Consider the following 14,361-nt stretch of genomic DNA (forward strand, 5'->3'; position numbering starts at 1 on the left):
GGCCCATCACAGATGTGCTCCTTGAGGATCTTCTCAAAGAGTTTCCCAAGGATAAAAGTAAGACTGACGGGCCTATAGTTGCCCGGGTCCTCTCTCTTCCCTTTTTTGAAGATGGGGACCACGTTAGCTATCTTCCAGTCATCCGGCACCTAGCCCGAGCACCATGAGCGCTTGTAAAGCCATGCCAAGGGCCCTGCAATAACCCCAGCTAGTTCCCTCAACACCCTGGGGTGGAGAGCATCTGGACCCGCTGACTTGAACATGTCCAGCCCCTCCAGAAGCTCCCTAACCCGGCCCTCCCCAACCTGAGGTCTGGAGGCATCCCCCTCGAGTCCGTCTGGCATTATAGAGAGTTGTTCTTCAGGTAAAATACGACCGGACAGAACCTTTCTGACATGCTGTTAGCTATGCATTACCAATACTAATTGTCTTGTTGCAATCTTGTTTCCTTGATTAATAAGATTGGCTCACTTCCTTTTAGGTGATGAGGGTGACCCTATAAGGCCCCCTTCAGAAAAAAAAAAACAAGATGTCCAGGTTGTTAATTCAGTTATTATCAGTTAAAAGATGTTTATAACTCATTTCTAATCTAGTACCAACCAGATTTGCTCTTGTAGTTGTGGTGTGCTACCTCCTTTGCAAAGTGGTGTGAGTGAGCAACTGGAACAGCAGTGATAAAGAAACCTCACTGCAGCAGGCAGATCAGATTGATAGCCATCCGGTGGGTATTTTTGTCTGCCTGTCTCAGAGAACCAGAGAACAAATGGCAGAGAGATGTTTCTTACTGCACTGTTATCTCTGGTCAGCATTCAAAACCCTTATTTCATCCCAAAAATCTATATCCAAACCATTTAGTTTCAGTGTGAATGAGTCCCAAACTAACCCCTGCTTCATCTTACATTCTTTTCTACAGAGCTTGTACAAAGAGCTCAGGATTAGAGTCAGTGAATCAGATAAAACTGGTGGCCAACTAGGTTCCATGCAGATTCCCAACACCTGCGTAGTTCAGGCAGCATTCAGATCCCAAGTTTAGTTCAAGCTCATCCATAGGAGAAGTTCATAGACTACACTGGTCCTCCGAGCCAGCAATATTCAAGTAAATGGCACCCTCTTGTGGTGCTTATGCTAGGTAAAACTTACACATAGCTATCACATTCAATCAGCAAACAAATAGAGTCTAGTTTCCTGCTGCTGGACTGTATAAGAACTATATCTGGTTTCATAAAGACTGAAGGAAGTAAACAGTTCAGTACATTTAAATCTAATGTATTGACTGGAAACTGCTTACATTAGATCTCATATGTGATCAAGCCTCCAGATTAACCTTTAGCCTCTGTAACCCAAACAATACGTATTAAGACACTGATATACGTGTGCGCAAAGTTAGGCTCCAACACCCAGAGACAGGCATCGAAAATAACCGGATTTTCAGAGGGCACCCACAAATCCCACTGACATTAATAGGACCCAAGCACCTTTGCTAATTCAACCTCTTTAAAACATCCACATTTGACAGTCTGAACCACAGGTATTTCGCTATTAAAACCAAGGGCATTAATTGTGTAATGAATTGGTTACAACCCCCCTCAGTTTCCCAGCCCTTAAAATTACCCTTCCTAGACTGAGGAAATTTTAAACACCCAATTGCACAAATTAAGTCATGATGTTCCTTGCAGGAGAACACTCCCTGCTTGTTTGTGCTCTTTTATTTCAAAGCAAATGATTTCTATTCCCAGATCAGTTGTTGACAATAAACAAAGCCAACTGTTTCAGTGATTCTACAGTTAACACTATAAGGACCAGGTGCAGATTCTGCTATTATAGCTCACTGCTTTCATCCGGGATGTCCTGTTAGTTCCCAGTTGAAGATGAAACAAGATTTGCAGTATCTTAAGTCTGCTGATCTCTACAACAGCTAGAAGTTCCCAAGTTGTGATTTCTGCCACCACTCCCACAGCTAAATTACCTTGAACTCTTGACCTCTGCCCTCCAGTCTCATGCTTCACAAGAATGAGGTTTGTAGTAGGCGGCTGGTCAGCAACTTAGAGCTATGCTTGTAGTTTGTAGCAGCAACAGAAGGAATTGGGACAAGCAACATCCATCTGCCACAACAGGGCTAGGGAAGAGTTTGTTCTTCAGTCTCATGCAAGGTGAGAGCTGGATCTGGGAGAAGAGACATCAGGACCTCTCCTACCAGGAAAGCAGCCTCCAGCTGGTACTCCCACAACAGGAAGTAGGTGGGATTTTTTTTTCTTTACAGGAAGCCGCAGCAACAAGCTTCCTTTCTGTCTTTGCCTTCCTCCTGGGATTACTGAATGTCCAGGTTTTCCTGGACATGCCCTCTTTCTGGGTCCTCCGATCTCTGTCTGGGCGTTTTTTGGGTTTTTTTTAAATCTGAACAAATGTCCAGGATTTTGCCCTGCTAGTCCTTTTTCACCATCCATGCTGGTAGAACGGTATTTCCTGCCTTGTCCTAGCAGCATGCTTGTTTACCAGGGATCTGGGGTTCCTGTTCGTGGAGGAAACATGCAGATTTTCCTCTTTAAAGGAGGAACCAAGGGTATCTCTGCAGGCTGGCAGCCTTCCAGCCTGCCAGGAGCTACTTGGGGTTGGGGGAACCAGGGGAGGGTGATTGGATTCGGGGGTACCAAGTGCATGTGTGCACGTACATACACAAGGCCAGCTTACAGCCAGGCGGGGTGGTGCTAGCAGTCCTGGCAGCTGGATGCAGGTAGGTCTATGGGGGTGGGTTGAAGGGCCAGGGCTTGGATATTGTCCAGGGGCTCGTGGGAGTTGGGGCATGTGTGGCAGGGGTGTGTGATGGGGGGGGGGGGAGGGTACCTGCCAATGCTGGGGAAAGGTGTCTGGGCACTGGGGCTGTGGCAAATCAGTGGGGTGTGGGGCAGGTACCTGCCCCTCCAGCAGGGAAAAGGGGTGGGGCACCCTTTGGGGGCAGCAGGGAGCTGTGTGGCCAGGATGGAGGCAACTGGCGGCTCCCTCCTGCAGGCCTGGGGGGGACAAGGGGCTGTGGGTTAGGAGCGAGAGGCACCGGCAGAGGACAGGATTGTGTTGGGAGTGCAGGGTTCTGCGGTGGCAAGTCAGGAGTGAGGGCAGCAGCAGGGGTGGAGGGCTGTGGGTCAGGAGTGAAGGGCACTAGCAGGGCTGGGGTGGGGGGGCTGTGGTTTGGGAGTGAAGGGCTTGGGGGTGTGGGTGAGGGCAGGGCACCAGCATATTAGGGTTGCTCAGTGCCACAAAGCAGCATTGGGGACAGCTGAGAAAGATGCACCCTACAGACAGGTGTACATGGGCACAACCGGAAGAAGTGCAGGAGGACAGGACTGACGGCATGTAAAAAGGTACATTTTAAAATTTTCTTTACAATTATTTTTGCTTCACATTTAACAACACTTATTTACTGTGACAGTTAGAAACTGCTCCCCCCTGCCACCTCTTGACAGGTGTCCTCTTTTTTGGAATGGGAAATATGGTAACCCTACACTTCCCCCTGCCTCCTGGGTTATTATGTATTTCAGGAGGTCAAGTCTACTCCCTCTGTATTCCCCTCCCCCTTCAGATCCCTGAGAAGGAAGGACACATCTCTCCCTGGTCATCTTCAGACTGCTGCCATTTGAAGCAAGAAAATCCAGTTTTCAGATACTGCTGGTCCCTGGCACCAGCAATCACGCAAGACATTTCCATCATGGGAAATGCAAGCCAAGTTATTATTAGGCTAAATCACCCCAGGACTACAAATAGCTTGCAGGCTTTGGCCAGTCCAAGGGACAAATGCACTGACCTACATCCCTAGAGGAGGGGCTGCCTATAAGTGACTTCTGCTAATAGTGCCTCATCCATGTTTATGTCTAATCTCTGTGGAGCAGAAAGCAGTTGTCTTTGTAAGTGCAATTTCCCACCAGTTCCTAGCTATATGATTCAGGGTTGCTCAAACCTTTTGCCATTATGACCCACCCATGAAAACAAAGGAGCTCCAACACTAATTTCTAGTTGCACAGGGACCTGCTGGTGTCCAGGAGTCTCTTTAGGCAAATAAGACCTGAGTATTATTTTACTCAGACCCAGACAAGCCTGGCAGTGTTGAAAAGACCATGCTAAGTAATGTGCATATTAAACAGAAATGCCCTTCTTTCTCAAGAAAAGACCATGGATTAACCAGCTAGTAAATTTTAGCCTGCACCTCAGATTCATAAACTTGTAAATTATAAGTCATTATTTTCTCGTGTTGAAGTTTTATTTAATTTTTATATTTCACTCAGGGTAAAGTCAAACCCCAGGTGATCTTGACTGCAGACACTTGTGCTGCTTCATACAAGTTGTGTTTCTGAGCTCAGGACTGCTCATATATTTATACAAACAATCAGTCTGAATTTTAGCCTGGATATTTAAGGTATAGGTCCATCTGTCTCCTGCACTGTATATACTTTGCTTAAAAGGAGTGTGGCTTTTAAAAAACATCTCCACTCTATCTTGTAGGTACCTTGTTGCAACTCAGATTGGTCTACTTTAATCATTCTCAGGGTGTCAAAATATAGGCTTATTTTCTAGAATATACTATACATACCGAAATTAAAAAACAGACAAACCTTACAACACTGCAAAACATTACTGCTTTTTAAGTCAGGAGATTACTCGGCATGCCTTTGCAATATTTTCCTGACATTAACTGCATATTTAGTTCAGGACAGCCATCCAGGCCTGGGTCATTAAGTGGGATGAACCTGGAGTTAGATTCCTTTCTCAGCTTAACTTGCTGTGGGCAAACATTATGCCTCAGGTTCCACTTCTGTAAAACACGTATCACTCCTCACAAGTACCATGCTGAGAGTAGCTTATACAATTCTGTGCAAGTGCTGCATATTTGCAAGAGAAATGTTAACTCCTTTCTATCAGTCTGCAATGCCTTGAGCAAAATACAAAACTGTCAGTTCTGGAAACAAGCTCCTTTACCCATCTGCTGAACCGGTAATTAGTTAGACATAGGTGCCAATCTAGGCCATAATACGACCTGCAGAGAGTACTTCTGAAGCAGGGGCGGGCAATTATTTCAGGTGGAGGGCTGCTTACCCAGTTTTGGCAGGCTGTCGAGGGCCGCATGAGTAGCCCCGCCCCCTGGTCACCATTTTGGGACCAGTGTCCTAGGGCCGGCGCTGGTGGGGCCCAAAGCAGGGCACAGGCTGGCAGGGGTCTGTGGAGCCAGGCTGGGCTGCACCAGCAAGGAGGGGGGAGCTGGCCCAGCTCCATAGAGCCCCTGCAGGTTGGGACCCCACACTCCTGCCACCCTGACCTGGGCCCCACTGGCACTGGTCCTGGGACACCAGTTCAGGCCCCATGCTCCTGCTGGCTCCCCACCCACTCACTCCCAGTGCCCCCCAGCCCCACAATATAGGTGGGGAGCAGCGCACAGCCCTGACACCCTGCTCACTGGCAGGGAAGAAGCTGGTGCTCAGTGCAAGGAAAAGCAGCCCCTCACCTGCCCTACAGCCAACGCTGCCTACTGCAGCCGCTCGCAGGGCTCTCTGGAGCAGGCACAGGCAGCCCCAGACGGCCTGCAAGTGGCTACAGCGCGGGGTGCCAGCCACAGGGTGGGCAAGGGGCCACTTTTCCCCATGCTCAGCAACAGCTTGTAACCTGCCCTGCTGGCTCCGGGCTCGCCCATCAAGGTTGTGTACAGCAGCTGCAGCCCCCCTGCCCCCCACTTGCCACACCAGGCAGTGTTGGCTACTGCTGCCCGCCCACAGCTTGTGGGCCAGGCAGCAGCAGCAAATGCACCTGTTGGGGGTGGGGCCTGCTGTTGTGGGAGCCCACTGGGCTTCCCCTGGGTCCTATGGCCCTTGGTGCCTGTCATTTTTTACAGGAACCAAAGGCAGATAAATATTTATTTTCTAAATTTTTTTTAGGGGCCCCACAGGCTGTATAGAATGGCCTCAAGGGCCGTTTTTTGCCCACCTGTTCTAAAGGGAAAAAGGTCCGTATCTCTATGTTTGTTCAGTGCTTGAATACTCAAAAAAGTTATGGTAGTAGATCTAAATCAAGGACACCTGTACACTAGTAACTGGATTAAAATCTCTAGGTTATTTTTACATACAAAGCTAGCTATTCAACAGCAACAGCATTAACCTGGGTTAAAATTGACCTAGGTAACTTAAAGCAATATGTTAACTATTAGGGCTGTGTGAAGCTTCAGTCGCTGATTAGATTTGGCAGCTGAATCTCCATATTGAATAAGGAGATCCATTAATCTCTCCAAATTGAATCAGAAGCCTCCAATTCGATTCCATAAGATTCAATGATTTGACCATAGAGACAGCTTTATATTTTTTTCTGCATACCTTGAGGTACCAGGCATGGCTTGTGAACACCAAAGGTGGGGCAGATGAAACATCCCACAGAAGTGCAGGGGCCCCCCCCCACATGCTTGGCGGTGGACCCAGAAGTAGACTGGGAAGTACTTCCAGTCTACTTAGGGGGGCACAGGGGCAGGCCCCAATCTCAGCAATCAGCTGCAGGGGGACCCCAGGTGCCCCCCAACCCAGAAGGCATCAGTTGCCCAGCAGAAAAAACATCTAAAGCTGCCTATGGCTGAATCGCTGATTCACCATATGAGAATCAAATCTTCAGATTCAGCCGAATCGAATCAGGACAATGATCCGAATCAGCAAGTCAAATCACCGTCCCCTGAATCAGGCCAAACCAAATAGACTACTGCCTACTTTGCATAGCCCTATTAACTGTTACTGATGGCATTAATCAGGCAAATCCCCCATTGTTAATAAGTGACTGAAAATTTGGTAAGTGAAACACAGTGAAAAAAAATCCTTAATCTTCCCTTTCAAAAAACAAGTTTTATATTATTTTCTGGGATGTGTACAAGAAAAATTGGTATTTTTTTTTGAGTTATTGGAGATTATCTCCAACAGGAGTTCATGCGATTTAGAGTCAGCGTTTCATCATCTCCATAAATTTAGGCCCCTGTATGCTGAATTCATTTTCCTTTTTCATTCAACAGTGGTAGAACAAAAGCCAACTTGCACATTTTCTAAATATTAACATGAGGTGAACAGCTATGGAACATACCTGTATTGTGTAAAGTTTTAATCCATTGAAGCATTGGAAAGCTCATTCCAGTGTTGTTTATATCATTTAAGAATTGTTCTTCCACAATATATACATATGTTGGCCTTTACACTTAATCTGCTGTAAGTGAATAGTGATTTTGGGTGCCCAATTTTAAGGGATCTTCATTTTTTTCAGTGATTCGCTTCTTGAAAGTCAGGTCCCTTTAGAGCAGGGGCATCCAATCTTTTTGAATGTGGGGCCAGATCATGAACTTTATCACCCAGTGAGCCATATTCAAAGACCTCACAGGAAACCATATCACACCATGCCGCCCGAAAGTATAGTGTTTGCTTTTGTTTCCTGTCACAGCACCTCCGGCCTCAGGAAGTGGCTCGGCAGGCCGCATAGCAGCCGGCAGGCCATATGTTGGACAAGCCTGCTTTAAAAGCATCTCAATCACTTGGCCAAGGTTCTTTCAAAAATTGACTAAAGGAATCAGGAAAGTGAAGTAAAATGTAGGTCACCTCCCATAGCTGTACCAACTCCATCCTCGTTGCACTTAATGATGTCACCCCTCCCCTGCATGAATAAAGGATTTTTAAACTGATGAAAACATTGATCTGAGTATTTGCTGAAGAGATTATATTGCCCTCATGAAGAAGGGTTTGCCTCTTGCCTATTTATACTTTTGTTACTTTCTGGGACATAGCCTATAAAGATTTCCTTCCAAACCTATGGAAACTCTAACAATTTTTTTTATATAGACAGATGAAAGCAGGATGTTTTGGTATGCCCAGATTTAAATGTGAGTATGTTTATACTCAGTACTGCTAACCTATGAGACTTTGGTCCAGAGGCCTGTGGCACATTTACCAGCCAAGGGTTTTTCCTTGAACTTTTCACAGTGTTGTGTCAGCAGCATGAAAACAATTTACTTACTGCCAGAGATGAACATTATGGCCTGTAAGCCTCTAAACTCTAAAGTGTAAAAAGAAGACAATGAGCCCTTTCCCCCATGCACAGGTTCTGTCCACTTGGCTGTGCCCCAACAAATGTTTTGAAGGTTTTAAGCACTGTTACTGCATGTACCTAACATCATTTGCTTTATACTAAATTCTCTCACTTAGCTTTGAAAGCTTTCAACTACGGCAGGGTAAGAATAACCCATGTTTATTATATTCTTTTACCACCAAAGTGATTTTTACATGACAATTAAATACTGCAATTAAGTCTAACAGAGAAATAACTATAACATTTAAACTGACTTGAAAAAATTTACAAGAGATGCAGAATCCAAACCAGAGCTGTTTGGTAACTAGGATAAACACGGTTGAGTGATTTTTCACTAGTACATTTCTCTGCTTGAACAGCAGTACAAAACCACTGGTTCCCTTCCTTCCCTCTCCATTCTATAAACCAGAGACACTGTTAATCTTGGCCAGACGGTAGACTGAGATACTCCAAAAGCTTCATCTCAAAAGGCCAGTAACCAAAATGTTTATCTGTTTTGAAGGTCAAACAACTGACTGAAAATACACACACAACAGTTTGCCCACAAAGAATTTAATTCATTTATTACCTGTGCACAAGAGAAATAGCTACCAATAAAAACTCAAAAGATATACAGTATTTTTACATGGTGGTTAAAAGTAATCAGAATATCACATGACAATGAGTGAAAGTAATGTTTCCAATTACAAATCATAATACATGTTAGAATTTCAACATGGGATAGCCAAAAAGCCTCAGAAGCTTTTTCAGACGTCACGTAGTGTTTCTTCAATTTGCACAAAGATTAAGATAATTTACAATTAATCTTTGTGAATATTGAGGCAATGTTAATAACAATGCAGGTTTCTGTACAGTTAAGATGTATAGAGATAACCAGATCAGCAATTCTAGTATATTTTAAATGAACTTATCTAAGCACTTCTGCAGAGATGTTTACCAAAGATACTGAAAGATTCTACTCTAGAAACGTGTCTTATGACTTATTTGTTCTGTAGTTTTTTGGTTACTTATCGTTTCATTCTATCGCAATGTGTAAGTTCCTAGAAATAAGCCATTTTCAATGGTGTATATTGTGTTTATACTTTATACAAATAAAAGCAAAAAATGGTAGGTAACTCGAGTGGTATAAATCTTACAGCATTTTGCTAGCAAAAAATACATGCCAAAGTCACAATAAGCAGTATTGGAACCCACAAATTATAGCTTCATTTGTCTCCTTTTTAATTTTTATTCTACATAAATTACTACTGAAGGCTAATGTTTAAGTAGTAAAGAAACTGGACAGTTGTAGGTCAGACAGAACCTGTTTACCCCATTGTGAAAGCCGATATCTGTTTCAAAAAATCACAATAAATGCAGAACGAAGAGAAATGTGATGCATGCAACAACTCTGAGTGAAAAGCGTTGATTCCCACTGTTCGAAGAAAACTACTGCACTCCACCTTAAAACGCATCAGACTGCTTTTAGTTATAACAAGACAATCCCAAGAGTCAGAATGAAATAAAGCAAGTATTTTAAAGATTTAAGAGCTGTTATCAAAAATAAATTACATTTTTCAAGTTAAGGAAATGTTGCTATGATGGTTGGGAGCCCAGTAGCCTTTCAATAGCTGCATTGATATCTCCTCCGGTTGCTATTAGAGCTTGTAAGTTTGCTTCACGGTTCAAAAAGCCCATTGCACTGAGCTGTTCCAGTTGCTGCTGAAATCGGACTTCTGGATTTTGTAACTGCTAAAAGAAAAAAAGAAGAAAATTTATTTTAAACTGTAAGTAAAGGCTTAGTGTAAGTGCTATTATATGTGCAAAATGGTAAGAATGCAGACATCATCTTGTTCTTTGTCTTTGTTAGTTTCTGCAATTACTCTCTTCCTTTCAAGTCCTCAAAACTAGACTGTTAAATAAGAAATTACAAAAATTAAAATGTGCAGACAGCTGACTTGTGTAATAATCTACACCAAAGGTTATATCACACACTTGTGAGATGAACTTATAGGAAGTGCTGCATGTCTGATTCAACATAATGGAGCAACATAAAAAATGAACCCAACTTAGATTTTTTTTCCTGGTAATAGTTCCTTCAAAGTGTACAACAGGTCACTTTGGTCAGGTGAAATTAAATATTGAATCCTACGATGCTGTTCATCGGATTTTAAATACCCCTACAGATGGCAACAGGCAATAGGGTAAATGTAATCAGGTTATTTTACTGGTATCAGTCACCACTGTTTCTAAACCTTGATCAAGGTTTGGAAGAGTTCTAGCTGTTTTATAAAACTTCTAATGAGAAACTCAACAGCTGTAACTTTTATGCACTGATCCAGTTCTAACACAATACAAACAACAGAACTCCAATCACAATGGTGTCTGTAAGGGCTTGGTCATACAAACTTCTGGTTTGGAACGATCTTTGAAGTCATTTTAATTATGCCTTACAATTTAAACCTGCAAATCCAAAGAAAACGGCACATGCTGTTTTTGTAAGCAGTTGTCAATCCAATTGTTTTTAGAGCAAACACAGAACTGTGCGCTTGGCAGCTAAGCGGAAGGGAGAAACTGATTTTTAAATATTTTGTTTCAGAGACTGAAGAACAGCAGAAAGACAGGTATTTCAGTTAGTAACCAACCCACAAAGAAACAAAACCTTCTCAGCATCTTGCAGGCTGCCATTCCATCAGTTACAGCCCCAGATATTCCAGCATAAATGGCAGAGCTGTTCATAAATTAAGTAAAGACTCAAATGGATGCTGTTTAGAAAGATATACTCCTTTCCAATGCTTACACCTACTCCTTTGAATGTGCATGACTACGTTGCTGAAAACAACTCATGTTTCAAAACAAACTATAACCACTGCACAAATGTAACAAGCACTAACAAAGTAAGAAACTTGTAGCTAGTCAGATAAAATTTGCTTGTTGTTTTACTTGGAACTTTTCATACTTTGTCAAAGATTTTTACCAGCCTGATACCCCTCCACCACAGAATTTAAATAACAGCATTTTTTTTTGAAGGGATACGAAAATGTTAATTCAGACCTAGGCGGGGTCAAAAATGAAAACGTTAGTTCCATACTACTGATATGAGACAGAGAGACGAGACAATATTATCCTGAGGACACAAAATGTTCAAATTTAAAGTTTTATCAGCATTTATTTCCAGCTCTTGGGAAAGTAACAGTTTGAGTCTCAGCCTGACAGGCATGTATTCAAAGGGTAGCAGCATATTTTTCAAGTATTCTTACTGCCTTTTGGCCTACATTTGTAACTCAAATATTGAAAAGGATTTAGCTATGCGCTAGTTTACCTGAGCATTTGCACCAGCAAGTGCCTGTAACATCTGCTGAACAAATTGTTGGTGACCAGGCTCAGCAGCTCCTGACACTGGACTTGTATTTTCACTGGGAACAGAGCTGGATACACTTGTCCCTGTAGGCCCTCCAGTGCTTCCTAATCCACCTAAACCAGGAGTAAACCTGCAGAGATGAGGAACAGAAAGATGCTGAGACACTTTTACATTAATAATTATTACATTTTATTACACATTCCAACCAGCTCCTCAGTTCTCACATGGCAAAATCTACTGATGATGAAGTTAAATTAACATAGGAGAATTTGTACAACTGGCAAGCCTCCTAAAGAAGCAAGACAGGACGCTGACAAATTAACAGATTTAATATCCAAAAAGTATTAAGTAGTCCCTGAATGCATGTCATCAACTCTTACCCTGGTATAAGTCCTGGTGCTTCTGTTGCCAATGTTTGTAAGCCCTGCTGAATTTGTAACAAAGCCTGCATTGCTCTAGGATTTGACATTGCTGATAATGTATCAGGATTCTGCATCTAAAAACAGGAGAGAAAAATGTCACAACAGAAACATGTGCAGGGATATGCCAGCAATTTTGTAGGACCCCCCTCCCCTTGAATATCCCTACGTAAACCCTATGAAATATTTCTGTCTCTCTGTCAAGCTACTAAGACAACTCTTCTGGTTTGCTTAGGCTCATCAAGTGCAGTTTACTACTTTAGAAACAGTGTTGTTTAACTTCTCCCAGCAAAGCTTATCATCTAACATACCTGATTTTCAAGAGTCCCAGGGCTTTAAGATTCCAGTATAAATTTTGGAATTAGTCTCCCATATGGTGAGACTCGTGGCATGTGGAACCTGGCCGATGTACACGGACATACAACTAACATATGCATCTCTCTCTACTGTTTCATACTATTTCTGGCTGTGCTCAAAAAACATTTCTATTAAAGTTCACATTTTAAAAGCATGTCTACTTCCATCTACAGCTTTTCCTCGCTTTATGCTCTACATGCATTCTTGGAAAACTGTGCATAACTCAAATTCACATACAGGGAACGCACTTTACAATATAACAAATAGGGATATGTTCCAAGATTTTGACTGTACTGACCCCCAGACCCATTTCTACCACTTTTACAAGACAACTGGTTGGTACTCACCAACAGCAGACAGTACACACAAGCACGTGGTGATCAGTGTTACCACAGTGGGGATGGCAATTACAGAAACGCGCGTCTCAGACAATGAGCAAGGAGCACAGATCCACACGGGGCTATATTTTGGTGTGTATCACTCCCACAAAGCAGCTGACATAAAAGTCAATTTACCTTGCATATAACAAATTTTTGGTATAAGAAGGCTCATTGCATAAGAGTGAATTCGCACATATAGAACCTGCATAAAGCGAGGGAAACCTGTACGCTGCCACTGCAGACTGCTTTACAATACTCCACAGAGTCTATGAAGTTCCCCTTTCTGGTCAAGATCTTATCCTACTCAAACTTCAACTGCTGAAGCTACAGAAGTAGAACTAAATATAAAGCAAACCCTTAGGCCAGGAACTCTTGAAACACTTATGATATTTCAAATGTGAAACTAAAATTCAACCCCCAGCCCATCTCTGCTTAGAACTATCAAATAAAAGAGAAATATTTCACACTGCCTTCTGAACTACAAGTGAAAGATTCAAACAGAGATGTGTAATCAAAAACTATATATTCTTCACCATTTGGTGTGCATATTTCAGAACACCAAGATGGCCTAGATGTTTATTAATTTGTTCTCATTAATTTGGTAGTCCCAAGCATAGCACAGAAATTGCACTGGTGGGGGAAGTGGATGAAGAGATGAGAGGCCAAAAGCACAATCTTCATGAAAACTCAAAGTATCCTTTCCACAGGCTTTTGGGGAACAAAGAGCAAAACTGAAGTCTCATTTTGGGGGGAAAGGGGAAGAGAAGAAGGGATGGTGACTTCTAGTTTTGTATTTGCATTTTTGTGAAGTACCACACAAAAGCAGTAAAACTGCATTCTATGATAGATGCCCACATGAAACAAGTAATTCACTCCAGACAAAGAAGCATAAGCAAATCAAAGTGGCTGCACTATATACAGAGGGTGCACTTACTAGCAGATAGGTATAACCCTGGGACAGAAGGGGCAGGGTCAATGAGTCAACCACTTATTAATGGGCGAGAGGTAGAATGGCAGATCAGGCTTTCATGCTTTCAGCCAGATGAGAAAAAAAGACTGTTCATAATTCAACCAACATTTTGCAGCAATTTAACTAACAGCTAGTTTCTCATCTCACTCACTTGCTGAAGGAAAGTTGGAAGCTGTTGTCTCATTTGTTCTTGAAGCTGAGGGTTTCCAGCAAATAAAGGATTGTTCAGCATCATCTAAGAGACACATGTACAATTTTAACAGAAAATACTCAATATGGTAAAGAGACCTCCCCCAGAAAGAGCTGACTGACTGCATTTTAGGTATTAGATGCAAGATCCAATTAACAAATGTGATACAATTGGAGTCTTCAAAAAATCTTTAACAAACCCTTCTGTTGCAATCATTTGCAAAAACTGTTTTTTCATAAACATTCAAATAGCTAATACCGGTCACTAGAACTTAAAATTCATTTTTCTAATGAACTGCCAGATCTAAACTAGGCTCGTCGGGGGAAGGGGAAGATGAGGGTGGAGGAAATATCAGACTGCCGGACCAAACAGCACCCACAACTACAGCCCAGCCCAGACCCACGAGCGGAGCAATCAAACAGGTAAGAGAGAGGGGCCAGGGTAACGTTGGGACTGGGGGTCAGTACACACACCCACAGGAGGCCTCAAATGCCTCTACACAAACGCTCGTAGTGTGGGCAACAAGCAAGAGGAACTCACCCTCCTGCTGGCTGACATCAGCCCGGACATAGTGGGGATTACAGAAACGTGGTGGGACGAAACGCATGATTGGGCGGTCA

The 14,361-nt window shown here is 42.9% G+C and overlaps 1 protein-coding gene across 2 annotated transcripts in view; it reads right to left on the reverse strand.

The window, feature by feature from the left end:
* Positions 1-8,636: 8,636 nt before the first annotated feature.
* UBQLN1 (ubiquilin 1) overlaps positions 8,637-14,361 on the reverse strand; it is a 36,179-nt gene continuing 30,454 nt past the window's right edge. The window contains exons 8-11 of one of the 2 annotated variants that reach the window (XM_019555132.1): positions 13,703-13,786; positions 11,806-11,921; positions 11,387-11,555; positions 8,637-9,813 (exon numbers count right to left, since the gene is read on the reverse strand). In XM_019555132.1, the coding sequence (XP_019410677.1) occupies positions 9,661-9,813; positions 11,387-11,555; positions 11,806-11,921; positions 13,703-13,786 (522 nt within the window). In that variant the 3' untranslated portion in view covers positions 8,637-9,660. Of the gene's footprint in view, positions 9,817-11,386; positions 11,556-11,805; positions 11,922-13,702; positions 13,787-14,361 lie in introns of both variants that reach the window. The other variant, XM_019555131.1, reaches the window with a different exon arrangement.

This window comes from Crocodylus porosus, unplaced genomic scaffold (genome assembly GCF_001723895.1).
Source record: "Crocodylus porosus isolate Cpor-Errol unplaced genomic scaffold, CroPor_comp1, whole genome shotgun sequence".
Taxonomy (NCBI): domain Eukaryota; kingdom Metazoa; phylum Chordata; order Crocodylia; family Crocodylidae; genus Crocodylus; species Crocodylus porosus.